The sequence below is a fragment of the Mizuhopecten yessoensis genome, unplaced genomic scaffold, assembly GCF_002113885.1.
Source record: "Mizuhopecten yessoensis strain PY_sf001 unplaced genomic scaffold, ASM211388v2 scaffold10439, whole genome shotgun sequence".
Taxonomy (NCBI): domain Eukaryota; kingdom Metazoa; phylum Mollusca; class Bivalvia; order Pectinida; family Pectinidae; genus Mizuhopecten; species Mizuhopecten yessoensis.
The window spans coordinates 353,378-369,940 of record NW_018408547.1 but is presented as its reverse complement, the minus strand read 5'-3'; the positions used below and the strand labels follow the sequence as shown (position 1 = coordinate 369,940).

At 36.4% G+C, this 16,563-nt stretch overlaps 1 protein-coding gene across 2 annotated transcripts in view; it reads right to left on the bottom strand.

Moving 5' to 3' along the window:
• LOC110460564 (cyclic AMP receptor-like protein A) overlaps window positions 1-16,563 on the bottom strand; it is a 37,607-nt gene that overhangs the window by 6,398 nt on the left and 14,646 nt on the right. The window contains exons 9-13 of one of the 2 annotated variants that reach the window (XM_021513539.1): window positions 15,621-15,699; window positions 15,117-15,247; window positions 13,069-13,145; window positions 12,301-12,371; window positions 1,748-1,930 (exon numbers count right to left, since the gene is read on the bottom strand). In XM_021513539.1, the coding sequence (XP_021369214.1) occupies window positions 1,787-1,930; window positions 12,301-12,371; window positions 13,069-13,145; window positions 15,117-15,247; window positions 15,621-15,699 (502 nt within the window). In that variant the 3' untranslated portion in view covers window positions 1,748-1,786. The remainder of the gene's footprint in view (window positions 1-1,747; window positions 1,931-12,300; window positions 12,372-13,068; window positions 13,146-15,116; window positions 15,248-15,620; window positions 15,700-16,563) is intronic. The other variant, XM_021513540.1, reaches the window with a different exon arrangement.

The following is a 16,563-nucleotide window of genomic DNA, read 5'->3' as shown; positions in this document are numbered from 1 at the left end:
TAGCACACAGACTCCATTGGACCCCACCCTACAGCCCTTGGGGGTAGTGATGGCTCAAAATTTACAAAGTATCAAACTGTCAACTTAGGATTATAATTCCAATCAAGTAATCAACAAGTAATATTCAACGTATCATTTGCCATTATAAACCATAACAAATCCCCCCCCCACCTCCTTCCCCAGGGGGTTACCCCCTCCCCAGGGGGAAACGAGAGACCCCAGGGTCAAGAAATTCACAATTTTAGTAAAGCACCTTAAGACCCTTCCATCTATGAAGAGTATTTGATTCTACCATATCTTGATCTTGAGAAGAAGATTTTTGAAAGTTTAGTCAATTTTACCCTTTTGGGCCCCATCCCTCAGGCCCCTGGGGGCTGGGGACCATATAATTCACAATTTTAGTTGACCTTTGGCCATGAAAGGTTTCTGCAAAATTTCATTGAAATTGGTTAAGAGGTTTTGGAGAAGAAGTAGAAAATGTAAATTGTTTACGGGCGCACGACGGACGACGGACGACGGATGACGACGGACAAAAGGCGATCGCAATAGGTCACTTGAGACTTTGTCGCAGGTGACCTAAATAATCGGATGACATACTTCAGAAGTTTGGATAAAATTTGTGTTTTTTTAGGACAATGTACTTGCAACATCCATAACACACTGAGAAGATGTGAAAGTCATTTTAAATTTTTATTTTCCTACACGTGCTAATTGGAATGAAAGGTTAAGTTGGAAACTTTCACATGCATGACATGTATGTTAGAAAGTAAATTATATGTTTTTAGATATCGGTTTAAGAATGAAAGAAAGAAAGATAAGTAATTCATTATTATGAAAGAAACAATATTTCCTTACAACAAACATATCTCAACAAATTGCTTACTGTAGCAAAGTTGTTTTTTTATATCGTAAGGGTTTGTTAAACTTAAATTTCCACATAGCATGCAAATTCTATGAAGCGAATAAGATAAAGTTTTTAAACAAATTCAAAGTTGGAAATGTTTTTCCATGTCTAAAATTCAGAATGTGTCTAAACTACTAATACATGTATGTACTCTCTTCATGTACTTGACCAAAACTTGAGTAGCCTAAAATGATAAATATCAAATATTATTGTAAGGAATATGGATTTAAAATGACTTCCAGAAAGAAATACCTGGAACAGTCCTTACTAAAGTGTTTTGATTAATTGTATGGTAAAAAATGGTAAAAATGGTGATATTTTTCTCAAAACTCAATTCATCTTTGGCATTCAATTGAAGTCTGGGAAATACTATCTTTAAACAGGAAGTTGGTGTCACAAAAAAAGCGATCAAATTCGGAAGAATATGGTCATATGTATAGCGAGCTGTAAAGAATTAAGTTTGTGTCTGTTACAAAAGTTGAAATTGCTTTTGAAGAGTCCATAATAAAATATATAGTGAAGCCATAACGTTTACTTTCTAATGAAATTTCATCGAAAAATAAACATATTTGTGTATTCCTCGTTTAAAATGAAAAGATTCTCATATTACGCTTAGGCTTGTGCACAATCAAGAGATTTTTTTGGGTAAATTAATGAAAATATTAAAGATGTCGCTTCTATTCTCAGACTCCACCACCATTCGTGTTAAATATATTAATTAAATTTTTCAAAAAAAAAAAAAGAAAATCGTCAAAAGGAAATTCTCGGAAAAAAACGATCATGGAAGAATGAATATTTCAAGAAATCTGTTCTGGGTCTCTCAGTGTGAGTGCAGGTTAGTACCGGACTTAGCCTTGTTTCTTGGTATTAGGTATGGAGTGATTACGTCAGTCGGGAGTAGGACACATGAGAAAACCTAGGTTGAGGGGGATCGGCAGTCAGGGGAGAGGAAGGTGTGTCCTGCGAGTACAAGGCCACGGGGTACTCCCTCACCCGCGGGGCCTGGTTGTGGCTTAGAAAGGCCATCTGAAGTGAAAGATAGTACTGGTTAAACAGAGTGCGGACACCTCACCATAAGTTACTTTGGAGTTGTTTTTGATTATCATTTCAATCGCAAAATATATATCATATAACAATTCTATATCGTTTATCTTTTCCCATACATTTGCAAATTTCGAGCCAAAGACGTTTGAACTATCAAATGGTCTGTAACTATACATTTTATGAATACATCACAAACTAAAGTAGTTAATTTCTTCATAAACGATGTGTATATAACACTCTATTTTACAGTGATCAGTTTTTGTTAACAATAAATATTCTGATTAAAACAACTCCATAGTATCCAGTGCATGGATAAATTTTGCAATGTGCAGACAAATCACCTGTCGCAATGATCGTTTATTCAATTACTAAAAGATATTGATGAGATGCAATTTAATGTCTCTTTCCTGTATCGCCATTTAAAAACAAGAGACCCAGAGGGCCTGTATCGCTCACCTGGAAATGTTAGCAAAAGGAAGTTGAAAAAGCCCGATGTTCCTGGAAGTGTATTACATGGTTAGTCAGGGGTTATATTTATATGCAATTGGACAAAATCCTGTCATTCCTACAGAAGAAGAAAGGATTTTGAAGTATTGGCTATGTTTTCCCTAATAAGCCCCGCCCCTCTGCCCCCGAGGGGTCAACCTCACCATTACATACAAAACCAATTTCCCTTCCCCATAGGATGCTACTGTTCAAATTTGGTCAAAATACCTTCATCCCAACAAAAGAAGAAGGATATTGAAGCTATTCCTCTATATCCCTATTGGGCCCCGCCTCTCTGCCCCGAGGGATCAGACCTATTGTTTATAAAGCATGTTTTCCTCATTTTCCCCAAGGGTGCTCCATACCAAATTTTGACAAAGCCTGTCATTCCAACAGAAGAAGAAGGGTTTTGAAGAATTTGCTTTGTTTCCCCTATTGGGCCCTGCCCCTATGCACCCCGGGGGCTCAGATCAACTGTTTATACAAAATTAAGTCCCCTTCACCCAAGGTGGCTTCAGACCAAATACGGACAAATCCCCGACATTCCTTCAAAATAAACAGAATTTGCTAAATTACCCTTATTGGGCCCCAACCCTAAGGACCCAGGGGGTCAGACCAACAGTTTATTCAATTTGGTTCCACTTCACCCAAGGGTGCTTCATACCAAATTTGGACAAAATCCTGTCATTCCTACAGAAGAAAGATTTTGAAGAAATGTCTATGTTTCCCCTATAGGGCCCCATTCCTCTGCCCCCGGGGAGGGGTGGGGAACACTCACTGTTCATACAAAATTGAGTCCCTTTTGCTCTAGGATGCTCCAGACCAAATTGGGATGAAATCCCTAACCGGGTAATCCCTATGGTAGAAGGAGGATTTTAAAGGTTTTACCTCTATTTCCTATTGCACCCCGCTCCTCTTACCCAGGGGAGCCACACCCACCGTTTATACAAAATTGAGTTCCCTTGGCCCAAGGATGCTCCAGGCTCAATTAGGATAATATCCCTTAATTCCTACGGCAGAAGAAAGATTTTAAAGGTTTTACCTCTATTTCCCCTATTCGACCCCTCCCCTCTGCCCCTAGGGAGGCCACACCAACCGTTTATACAAAATTGAGTTCCCTTGGTCCAAGGATGCTCCAAGCTAAATTAGGATGAAATCCCTTCATTCCTATGGTAGAAGAAGGATTTTAAAGGTTTAACCTTATTTCCCCTATTTGGCCCCACCCCTCCAACTCCAGGGGAGCCACACCAACCATATATACAAAATTTAGAGCGCTTGGCCCAAGGATGCCCCAAACTAAACTTAGTTAAAATCCACTGAGCCGTTCAGGACTAGTAGTGTCTTAAAGGAAAAGTTGACGGACAGACGACGGACGCTGCACAATGGCATAATTGAGCTCACTTGCTCTTCGGGCAGGTGAGATAAAAAAAAACAATGCAACAGGTAATTCAAAACTACACAATGCGACGGGTTATCAAAGTATTGAACCCCGTGTGTTCTAGACCCACAATCAAATACCGTTGACATATCAAAAGTCATATACAATGTACTTATATTTTATGAATTTTGACACGTACATTTATGCAGTAGGTGGAAATGTTCAAATTAGAACTGTTACAAAAAGACCTATATCATTGAATGGCTGTACGTTCAAGTGGGATTGTTTCCCACTATTGTAAGATTTGGATGCAAATTACGTGAAAAAAAGCCACATTTTCACTTTCAGAGTATTCCTTTAATTTTATTTTTTAAAAGCCAGTAAGAGCTTATACTTTTTGTTTGTTTAACTTATCGTTTATCAGACGCTGTCATCGATATCCCTCGCTCGCCGTACAAAAGTCATTAACATGAAGCGTAAAAAAATGGTTAAAACCTGCATCCACAATATTCATTCAGTAGAGCTATCCTAGATACACAATTGATGTAAGTTTAATTAACATAGCAATTGTAGTAGGCAAGATATGGAAGATAGCAATTCTTCTCAACCATGTGCAAAGACGGACGCACTGACAAACCCATTTTTTTATCACCCGCCAACTGGTTGAGCGGGAGATATTAAATTTTAGTTAAAGCTGATATTTTAAAATAATTTTGGATATTCTTTATTAATATTACAATATAGAATAACTGCAAAGAATATTCTTTCAATATATTTTTCTGTCACTAGACGATATAAGATTTTACAATTTACATTTTTGTACAAATGCATAACAAAGCGTGGGTTAGTTAATGGAAGCAGTAGGTTAATGAATACATCCGATCGAGTGTTCATTAAACTAAATACTCAGATACGATAAATGATTTTAATCTATTTGTAAAATGTGTAGGTTAAATCACTTTAATAGAAATTACCATATCTAGATAATTTAATATAAACAAAAAATCTAATAACTAGAAGGAATGTAAACCCTACAATAAAAATCTTAGTAATAATTTATGACCGGGAGTCCCATAATCAGAGGTAGGGTATCATCAGATCTAAGTTCTGTCTATAAATGCTATGCCTCTAAGCAAATAGTTTCAACTACGCTAGCAAGCATATGTTTACTTTAAGTGAAACCTCGATATTCAACGCTTTGATTATATATCATTTTAATTTTTTTATTATTTATGGAAACGAAATATCAATGTTGCGTCTAGAAGACACTTTTTTCGGAACATCAATGTCTGGACTAGCGAGGTTTCACTGTTAAATATCACAAAGGAGGGATTAGATATTTTGCAGTGACGTTATTACCAATAACTAGCTAGGACACATTACACTTCCCACACCTTTCTCTATACATTAACGCGAGAAATAATTTGCGTTTTATTCAACGTATATGTATCTTGTGCTTTGCAAGTGCTATCGTTTGCGTCACACTTGAATTCGCTATCGATGCTAAACGGAGATTTCTGGCAAAATATATTTATTAGGCTAAACAACTTTCAGTCATCTCTATCATCATACATGTTTTTACACACTAAACATTTCGGCCAGGACAATTTTTGCCGAAAGTTGAATATGAACAATATTGCATACGTCAACTATTTCAATCCCTTGACTTCCATCTTTACCATTGATGTCCAAAGAAAACAACTAATATTAACTGATACAGAACAACCAACCCAAGCTATATGTAAAATACGTCGATGCTTTGTTACTCCTCTAGTAATATTTACAAACCTTTAAGACCAATCTGTCATAAATAACATGTGGATTTAGTCACCTTCAGGCAATTGAGGCTATTGAATAAAGAAGTTGCTAAGAAAATTCAAACTTGCTTGAAGGACAATGACTAACTAAGTGTCTATACTTGCATTAATTAATTTACTTACAGAAAAAAGAAATCATGAGAGTTTAAAACATTTTAAACTACGTTTCCAAGAAACAGACATACTTGAAGGTGAACACAAGATACTTTCATTTTCCTATGTCAAAAATATTATACCGCTAAAAAAGCTGTCTTAAATGTGTTTGTATAGAAAAGATTAAAAAACTTCTCAATTGACATTAAGAATAATCACAAAAAAATGAAAAATTGCATGAATTAACAAGAGACACATATACGCTGCAGAAAGGAATTTGACACTGGTCGCTACAATAACAACAGATGTTGAAAGCATGTATATGCGTTCTGTAAGAATGATTACTAGAGGGGATATAGGGAGCTCCCGGCAAGTAAAAAAAAATAAAAATACCTTGTAAAGAAAGTAGGTGACAAAGATAGATGTGAAAGTGTGACGAAACTGTCAACATCATTATTAGCCCAATCCAAAGTCCACTGACCTACCAGTATCATGTTATGTTTGTAACAATACTAGTAACACAATCTATAATGTATAAATAATCCATAATCTGTTCAAACATACCCAGTATTGTGTCATAGGTTATAGCAAAGTATTTTCTTTAAATTGAAACCAGAACACCGACATGTCAGTAAGGGCTCCGTCTTGTGGCAATATATCCCCCATAATCATCAAGAAGCAATCTGCCTATATAACTGAGCTTGACGTTTGACATTTGGACTTCAAAAAAAATCGCAAGGAGGCAAAGTATACATTTTACATGTACTATAATGTGAGTCTTGTTTCCTTCCACCTCCATATTTGCTGGGCTAACAGAAATGTAAATACCGGTACAATACTCATTTGTTAGCTTTTGATTTGTTTTATTTCACCTTAAATACCTCCCCCATCAAGAGCCAGGGTCAGAGATCTATTTTGTCTTTGACCTTTGTACCCAAATTACCTTGACCTTTAACCTAGTGACCTTGATCTTTGGTCAGTTGACTTATTCTTTAATTCCCACCAACTTTGCTTCATAATATCATAACAAAATGTTCATCAGTGAAAAATACAAAACTTGACCTTGAACCTTTGGACCCCGCAACCTGGACCTTTGGTCAGTTGACACCGTGTTAAGTTCTGAACAAGTTTGCTTCATAATAACATAAAAAAATGTTCATCAGTAAAAGATACAATATTTGACCTTGGCATTGACCCAGTGACTTTGACCTTAAGTCAGTCGACTCCTTGTTAAATTCTGACCAACTTTGCTTCATAATGTCATAACAAAATGTTCATCAGGAAAAAGATACAAAATTTAACCTTGACTTTGACCCAGTGACCTTGACCTTTGGTCAATTGCTTCATAATGTCATAACAAACTGTTCATCAGTGAAAAGAACCAAATTTGACCTTGACCTTTGAACCTAATTACTTTGACCTTTGACTTGACTTTTTACCTCAGCGTGTCTCTTTCTTTAATTCCGACCAACTTCGCTTCATAATGTCATAAAATGATCATTAGTAAAGGCTACAAAATTTGACCTTGACCTTTGGTCAGTTGACTCCTTGTTTAATTCTGATCAATGTTCATCAGTGAAAATATGCAAATTTCGACCTTGACCTTTGAAGATAATGTCCTTGACCTTTGACCTTGACTTTTTACCTCAGTGTGTATTTTTGTGTACTGAACATCTTGACCACGTTTCATGTAAATCAGTCAATAAATACCAAAGTAATCAGCCAGGAACAAAATTTGTGGACGGACGGACAGACAGACAAACAGACAGACAGACAGAGTGATTACTATAGGGCACCCTAATAAGTGAAAAACTTTTAACTGAAGAAAAAATGACCATCGACTAAATTTATTTAACAGCTGTACATAAAATACACTGATCAAGTTAGCTTCAAATACAATCTGTAACACATCCTTTATCCTGCCCCCCAATACCCCCACATTATAAAGCCCTGCCGCTACAATGCCTGATAGTACTTGTGGCCAATCCCTTTCTTATACCACAGTGAGGCGACTCGTCCCCTAGCCATCAAAATATTGCATGTGTCAAATCTCCTACACTAATCGTTTATAACGGTACTAGCGTCAAGATGCCTTCTGTTCATTTCACAAAACTGCCTGTTTGATGTTGATTCCTCAACACATCACAACAGTGTTTGTGTCAAATCTCCTCTGTCATGCTGTGTTAAGTCGCCTACTCTATCTATTATAGCAGTGTGTATGTCAGGTCACCTCCTGGTATTCTTTATAACTTTGTTTGAGACTGGACTACTCCTTCATAAGTTATGATAATGCAGGTATTTAGTCTTTGTGTTAACAAGCTTAAGACATCCAAACATAACAGATCAAATGACATTTACATCAATTTGCTACTTCTATCATAGACCAAGCGATTACAGTTTTATTGACGAAGGGTTAACGGAGCATCGTGTACTGATACGTTGTCACCTCAGGCTATATATTTATGTCAGCTGTTCAAAGTACTGTTAGTATACACCAAACTCAGCCATCTTTTAATGAGAGCCTTTTATTTTGTTGAGGTTGAAAATAATAGTGAACAATATAATAGTATACAGTTCATGCGTGTTAAAATCCATAATAAACCCCCATTGAAAGGAGACTTTACAGGGTAAATGTTTGGCCGTTAAGAAGCCCCGTCCCCCAGATAGTTTCTGCTGTATTTTCTAAATATTGTTGCGAAAAATTGTTTTACTTTCTCAAAAGCATGCCATTTTTTGTATGTGATATTTCCCAAAGTTCAAAGACACATGCCCCTTTGAAAAATAGTTAGAAGAGCGACCATTGAAGTAAACAAAACTGACTGTGCAATGTACATATAGTATATACATGATGTAACATTTGTGTTCCTCAAGCAGTATGCTATGATTTAATACCTGCAGGATATACACTGTCAAGCTTAAAGAGTCATGACCAGGAAACCATTTTTTCTTGATTCAATGTTTCACTTAACGAAACTGGACCTGCAATTCAACACGGCAGCCAATCAGGTTACATACTCTAGAATTTAGTATATCACTTAATTAGCATAAGAGTCTTCATTTATTACGCACAAAAAAAAACAAGCTTAAAAAAGTTTTGCCTATTTAGATTGTTCAGGAGGGAATGTACCTACAACTATAACAGGTAATCTGTGTACCGACTCTAGACCTCATCAGTTACAGTTAGGAACAAGATGTAGAAAGGACACCACAGGTAGGATGTAGATGGACAAGCCCGTATAAAGTTTATTAGGATTTGAACCCTCGAGTTCTGGTAGGCACAAGTTTGAAAGTTTGGCTCAGGGACAACTTCTGTTTGTCCATTAAACATGGTCTTCAAAATACAATCAAGATTGGGGGAGGGATAATTACATTTGTGAGATCGCAACTGTCCTTTAATTTCACACCTTTGAGCATCCAATCGTTTTCCTTACAGTCACCTTTAAAAATGACAATAAGCCACCAATAGGGAATGAAAGGCTGGTACAATGACTCACTGGAATGTTTTGGGATGACTGACATAACTTTGTCATTAACATCTTGCACACTTCCTGTTTTTGTTGTGATAACTAGTACAGATATGGAATAAGTATGTCTCACGAAAATATATTGGCTGTTAAAGCAGGGCTCAGTGACATGTAATAAACAAGCATATGGAAATATTGCTGAATATACAACAGATGCAATTACACTAATTCAATTAAGTGTATGTGGCAATGACACGACAGGGGGAATTTGTCAGGTCTTGTATAAATAGTGAAGATACCTCGGGGCAGAAAATGATAGGCCCGTCATATACCACGATGCATCTAATAAGACCCATTTTATAAACTGAGCAAAAGACCTAATGTTAGTGTGCGACACTTTGTCTGCTCAAGATACATAAGTACAGCAATTTTATGACTGAAGGTGAAAATGTAAGGACATTATGCTGCTGACAAAATATTGCTCACGCCCAGCCAGCTAGGAATGTAGTAATCCAGCCTGACTATGTCACATTACGATAGGTAACCTCTCTGCCACACAAATGAAATATAAATAATATATGACATGAGACCATTAATTATCCTTTTAAAGGTCTTTAAACGGAAGAAAATGACCGTGTAACAAACAGTGGGAGTGCCTCTGAACGTCGCAATAACTAACTAATTCAGGGGGGAAACCTCGTTTAAGACATACTTATATGATACCAGAATCAAAGAAAATGCCAAATAAGAACTGTCCACATTTTAAGCCTTTATTCTTCTGGTTTAAGCCTATATTCTTTTGGTTTATTATTCTGTATTTTTAATTATTTAGTTATTTAGTCACTGCAGCGAAATATATCATTCTGATTTAATTTTCCTTTCTCAATATTTCACAGGTTAATTCGTACTTGGTGGGGTTATTCATTGCTCCATGAGTTAATGTACGGTCGAACAGCTGATTCGGTACTTAGACAAGACAACAGTAAGAATGAATGTTTTCCAAACTTTTGGAAGAGATCAGAGGATTCGCTAAAAGTAATCAGGAGTGGGAAGGTTGAGAAGCACATTTCAATCAGGTGAATTTCACCGACTCTATCCAATGTACAGCTGAAGAGGAAACAGGTGGGAGACGCTCATTATTGGACATCCTAGTTATTAGTAAAGAAGAATAGTTCATGACGTTGGTTTGATTTTAACTCGCGATATGCCAGTGCCCAAACTGGATGTTGTAAGAACTTTTCTTGGCAGGTGTGAAAACATCAGAGTAAAACAAAACAAGGCAGAGACAGAGAAAGACCATATAATGCAATCTTTGAATAAATGGACATTGGTGACTGCCAGTGAGCAAGGCTACTCGGAGGAAAAAAGAAAAGAAGGACAACCAATGAACAATGAACAGGAAAGACCAAGAGTATGGTCACAATTATGTATGTTAAACGAACATCGTCAGTTACACTGCTGGATGGATGGATGGATGACGGGTTTTGCGCCTACATGAATCCGCCCTTACAGGTTTCATCTCACTGACGGAAGTCAGTGTTCAGTCGGCGTGAGGGAAGTTGCCTTCTCTCGGGGGGTGGTTAGGAGTCGTCTATTCTATCCTATCCTTATCTTGTGTTGTAATTTGGAGACGACTCCTTGGTCCGAAATGGTGTGTCTTGCCGGATGATGTATCTGTGATTGTTGATCCATACTAATGTATTTGTGTCGTTGAGGGGACTCGAAATTGGCCAATGTGGCTTATATTACTGTATATATGTACTTAAAAAATAAAAATATTTGTCTATTTTTAAAGTGTATTTATTGCATATATTCCTGTTCTTATAGGGAGGTATATATATTATATTTGTTATGTACCTCGGGTCTCTTACTGCCGGTTGAGCCCGACAGTAGGAAACGTCTCTGCTTCCGTTAGGTACAGTGTCATTTCAACTCTGATATAATACTTAATCTAATACCACCTTAGAATCTTGGGGAAATTACATGATGGCTATGATGACATGAAATGAATTTGGCAAATATGTTTTGAAAAACATAATGCAACCCTATTGTAGTTTTCAATTGTTTTCTTTCTATAATACAAATGGTTATGCTATCTAATTTATGTAGACTAGACAAGATATGCATGGTTTGACCAGAAGAGAAATTCAAAATGAGGCTAAAGATCTGCCGAGGGGACTACACAAATTCTTCTGATATGAGGTACATGTATGCAGGCGATATGCTAAGAGCAAACAGACAATAATACTCAGACAGGTTCTAAAGAATTATCCCAGGATGAACATCTCATGCATCCATAACACTATATTTGTTCACCTTAATACTGTGATATGGTGCTTTATGAACAGCACTGAACATATATTAACCAAGTCATATAGTCCTTCGAGCAAGCAATTGATACAAAACTTCTATTTCACACTATCATTGTACAATCTTAAACGTCAAGTACATTAATGTAAACTAGATTTGTGAGATAACATTAACACTCAGGAGACTGTAATATCGACGAAAATATAATTTCTGGTGTAAGAGGTCTGTATAAACCCAAACATATAATTTAATTTTAACAGTTATTCCAGATACTTTACACCAGGAAATTTTCAAATTATTCAGAACATCAAATATAAATAAACAGCATTATAGTTATTACATTTTAAGGGCAAAATTAACACTGGGCAAACATGGATTTTACCAGTGAAGGACAAATATTTCACAGGGTTAATATTTCCTGGTATACAGTAAATAAATTCTGTGACCCCATCACTCAGAATTTCTTTTCCCCTTGTAATCACGACATATTTTTTTTATTTGTGTACTTTATCATCCACATTTTACTTACAAAGCCATTATCTAACCATCCTGTCCCCACAGTACATTAGAGTATAAATTTCTGGAAATAACCCATATATAAAATGTTTATATTATCATGTCTTTCTTTTCCCTTAATCTGTACCTCTAGGTAATTTCAAAACAATACTCTATCAGATTCTCTCTGACTCTCTTTGGTCTCCCATCCACACACCCTCCCCCATCCATACTCGTATTCACTCCTCCTCCTAATTGCCTCCACCACAAGCACCACCACCATTGCCAGTAAAATGGGGATACACTTACCTTGATCTGTGATGGGGTAAGACGACTAAATGTTTCCCTGTCCAGTCCAAAAACTATAGCATTGACAGCACCTAAATCATAAACCAATTCACTGAGAGGAAAATTTAACACTATTACCAATACTTCCTGGTAGTATATTGGACAATGTTGTTTGAACTAAACAAGAAAACCTAAAATGATTACTGTGAGGGGTATGAGGTTTAAATTTACATATGCCCAAACCTTACCATAATGAGCATTGAGACACAATCACTTGTATTGCCGGCAGCCGTTCCAAAACTTCAGTGGGCAATTTTGAATTTCATTACAGAAAGTAAGAGTTTCAGACTTAGCTGTATAAATCCATTATAATGCATAGCAACAAAGAATTCGTTTTTATGAGTCTACATTGCTTGAAAATGTCAAAAATCTAATTACAATGATTAATGTACAAGACAACAGAAAAAGTATACATGTAGCCATAACTTTATCCAGTACACTAGACAACCATGGAGGGGATTTACATAATACCTTGTCCAGTATACTAGACAACCATGGAGGGGATTTACGTAATACAGTAAAAAAGGTAATACAAGGTAAGGTACTAGCCTACAGGCTGACTTGAAAAACGTACAAGCCCAGCCTATATCTTCATAACGAAACATTTCACCAGCCTCAACATTTAAGTATCCCCTATGCTGGGAGTAAAGCTGTACCTAGGCACCAGCACATAGAGGTTAAGATACTGCTATTAACTAGGCAGCCCTCAGAGCTGATACTGATACTAACCTTGTATAGGAGAGGACAGAGCTGAAAGCACCATGAGTGGAAACACTGGGTATTCTGGTGATACTGCATTCTGTATTCTACAAAAACAGTAATGGAACTTTAATATTGTCACAATATAAACAAGAGGCCCATGGGCCTTAACGGTCACCTGAGTCCTACAATATTTATTTTTGTTGTTGAAATATGTACCAATTTGAGTAAAAAATAGTATAATGTTAACTTAACTTTGTCAGGACCATGAGCTGATCATTCCTAGACCAATTTTAAGTGAGATCGGCCTATTAGAACTTAGTAGCAAAATAGCGGCCATGGCAGCCAAATTGTATTTCTGATTGACCCGAAAAATAACAACACTTTGTCAGGACCATGAGTCGATCATTCCTACAAAGTTTCAGTTCAATCGGCCAAGTAGAACTTTACTTTAAGTTTGAAATAGTTTTTCAAAATGGCAGCCGTGGTGGCCATATTGGATTTCTGATCGACCCGAAAAATAACAACACTTTGTCAGGACCATGAGTCGATCATTCCTACAAAGTTTCAGTTCAATCGGCCTAGCAGAACTTGACTTTAAGTTTGAAATAGTTTTTCAAAATGGCGGCCGTGGCGGCCATATTGGATTTCTGATCGACCCGAAAAATAACAACACTTTGTCAGGACCATGAGTCGATCATTCCTACCAACTTTCAGTTCAATCGGTCCAGCAGAACTTGACTTTAAGTTTGAAATAGGTTTTCAAAATGGCGGCCGTGGCGGCCATATTGGATTTCTGATCGACCCGAAAAATAACAACACTTTGTCAGGACCATGAGGCGATCATTCCTACCAACTTTCAGTTCAATCGGTCCAGCAGAACTTGACTTTAAGTTTGAAATAGGTTTTCAAAATGGCGGCCGTGGCGGCCATATTGGATTTCTGATCGACCCGAAAAATAACAACACTTTGTCAGGACCATGAGGCGATCATTCCTACCAACTTTCAGTTCAATCGGTCCAGCAGAACTTGACTTTAAGTTTGAAATAGGTTTTCAAAATGGCGGCCGTGGCGGCCATATTGGATTTCTGATCGACCCGAAAAATAACAACACTTTGTCAGGACCATGAGGCGATCATTCCTACCAACTTTCAGTTCAATCGGTCCAGCAGAACTTGACTTTAAGTTTGAAATAGGTTTTCAAAATGGCGGCCGTGGCGGCCATATTGGATTTCTGATCGACCCGAAAAATAACAACACTTTGTCAGGACCATGAGGCGATCATTCCTACCAACTTTCAGTTCAATCGGCCCAGCAGAACTTGACTTTAAGTTTGAAATGTAAAATGTTAACGGACGACGGACGACGGACGACGGACGACGACTGACGAAAACGGATAGCAATAGGTCACTTGAGCTAAAGCTCAGGTGACCTAAAAATCAATGAAAAACACATTTAAACTATATTTAGCTTGGCACACAGGCAGTATGAATTTTGTGTGGACATTTTATGAGAAGATAGATACATGACAACATTTTAAAACAATACTAGACACATGAAGTATTGAACCTAATATATACCTTCATACATGCAATTTTATTTTTTTCAGTTCTGTCAGTTTTTAAAACAATATATATATTAAATATAATTGACAGTTGTCTAACATTTTGATACCAGATTAGAGCTACAAATAGCCATGTTTGTAAAGGGAAGTTCCTTGCGAAATGGTTGACTACTGTGTCTGTCCTTTAACTTGGATTCTCTATATTGGAGATAGTGAAAACAAATCTGATTTTCACAATTTGACAGCCTTTGCTCTATTCACCATGTCATTGCAGAATCAACCAAGAACCTTACTGAAACTGAATGTGAAAATAAAATATTTCTTTAATTACAAACTATTGACTAAAATTAGTCCAAACAGCATCATACTTACCGATCCACCTTTTTTTCAAATGTTATTATCAATAAATTGGAAAAAAGGACAATAATGTTGAAAAGAATACATTTGACAGTTAGGATTATTGGGGACACATATAGACATGTTACACAGAACTACTATGAATTAGCTCAGTTACCTGTTGATGAGAGGGAATATAGACACAGCTAGGTATATACAAGGGTAGGCACGCAGCGGTTTGATGTCCTCTTTCATGAGTTCCTTATGACGTTCTGTGTCAGGATCGTACGTTCCTTGCCATGACGATGCCTTTAATTAAAATTATCACAAAATTATCACAAAATTATCATATATCACATTTGACATTTGAAACCAAGCTATTTATATCACATCTACTTGCCTTTAACCAAAAATTCATATTCAATCTCTCAGGTTTCAAATACGTATAATGATATAGACATTTAGATTTCATTTACAGGTTGATTAATGGTCTCTTTTCCTTTACTAAAAATGCAGGTAGAACACAGGTACATTACAATTAGTAGTGACAGTATGTTGCGAACTTGTGTTGTGATTTTCCAATTAAAAGAACCACACATTTCTATGACATTAAGGAAAACGTCCGGCATAACTAATGAAGATTTCTCTGTGACTATAAATGTCTACCTTATATAAAACGTACCTTCCTGTTGAGAATGTAGGTGATGTAAATGTACACAACAAACAAGCAAAATATCGCCAGAAAAAGTGGACCATACCATCTGTAAAGAAAATTATCAGGATAAGCATTTTTATGCACTCACTGAAATTATTTTTATGCATATCTATTTTAGTATGATTTCATTATTTTTCCGGTAACAAAATTTTGAAAAATGTGATGCTCCTCAGAAAATTCTAAAACCCTTTCATTACACCTCTTCGTATATTAACTAGGGTTGTCAACAGTTAGCCGATTATTTGGTCAGAAGACTGAGAACCAGTCACCAATATCAATAACCAAATAGTTGGACATTTATTTACCTCCAATGGTCCCCATATGTTTACCAGGTTTATACCTAAAATGTATATTGAATATGATAATATATACTGCGGAGCTGTGCACCTTGATGAACACTGATGACTTGTGAGAAGTATAGTTAATTGATATACTGATAAAATCTCATCTCCTTTATATTGGTTGGATTTCGTCTATTGTAAACATTGAAGAAATAACATGCACTTTTTACGTGTGGCTGGGAGCTATGTGTGCAACCAATTCCTGAGTGGAAGACTATAGGGTGAAGAACCCACGGACTTTACAGTCAGAAACTCGGGGGGTTGATTCGGCACTTATCCCTCAGCTGCACTTGTATTTATCAGCATGTATTAAACTTTTATATCATTGCAAAACTTAAAATCAAATTACACAAAAAAAAGTGTAATAAGTCAAATGTTAAAATATATGATAAACTTAATCTTACTGTATATATATTACTTAATTTCCATTTCTACCGGATATTATTCAAATAAGATGTATTGTAATATGGAAAGAACTTAATATAGGCTTTAAGCCTGATGTTCAATCCAATAGATCATGTTTATCAATAAAATTTGTTGAAATTGAAATACCTAAAATGTATCTATTA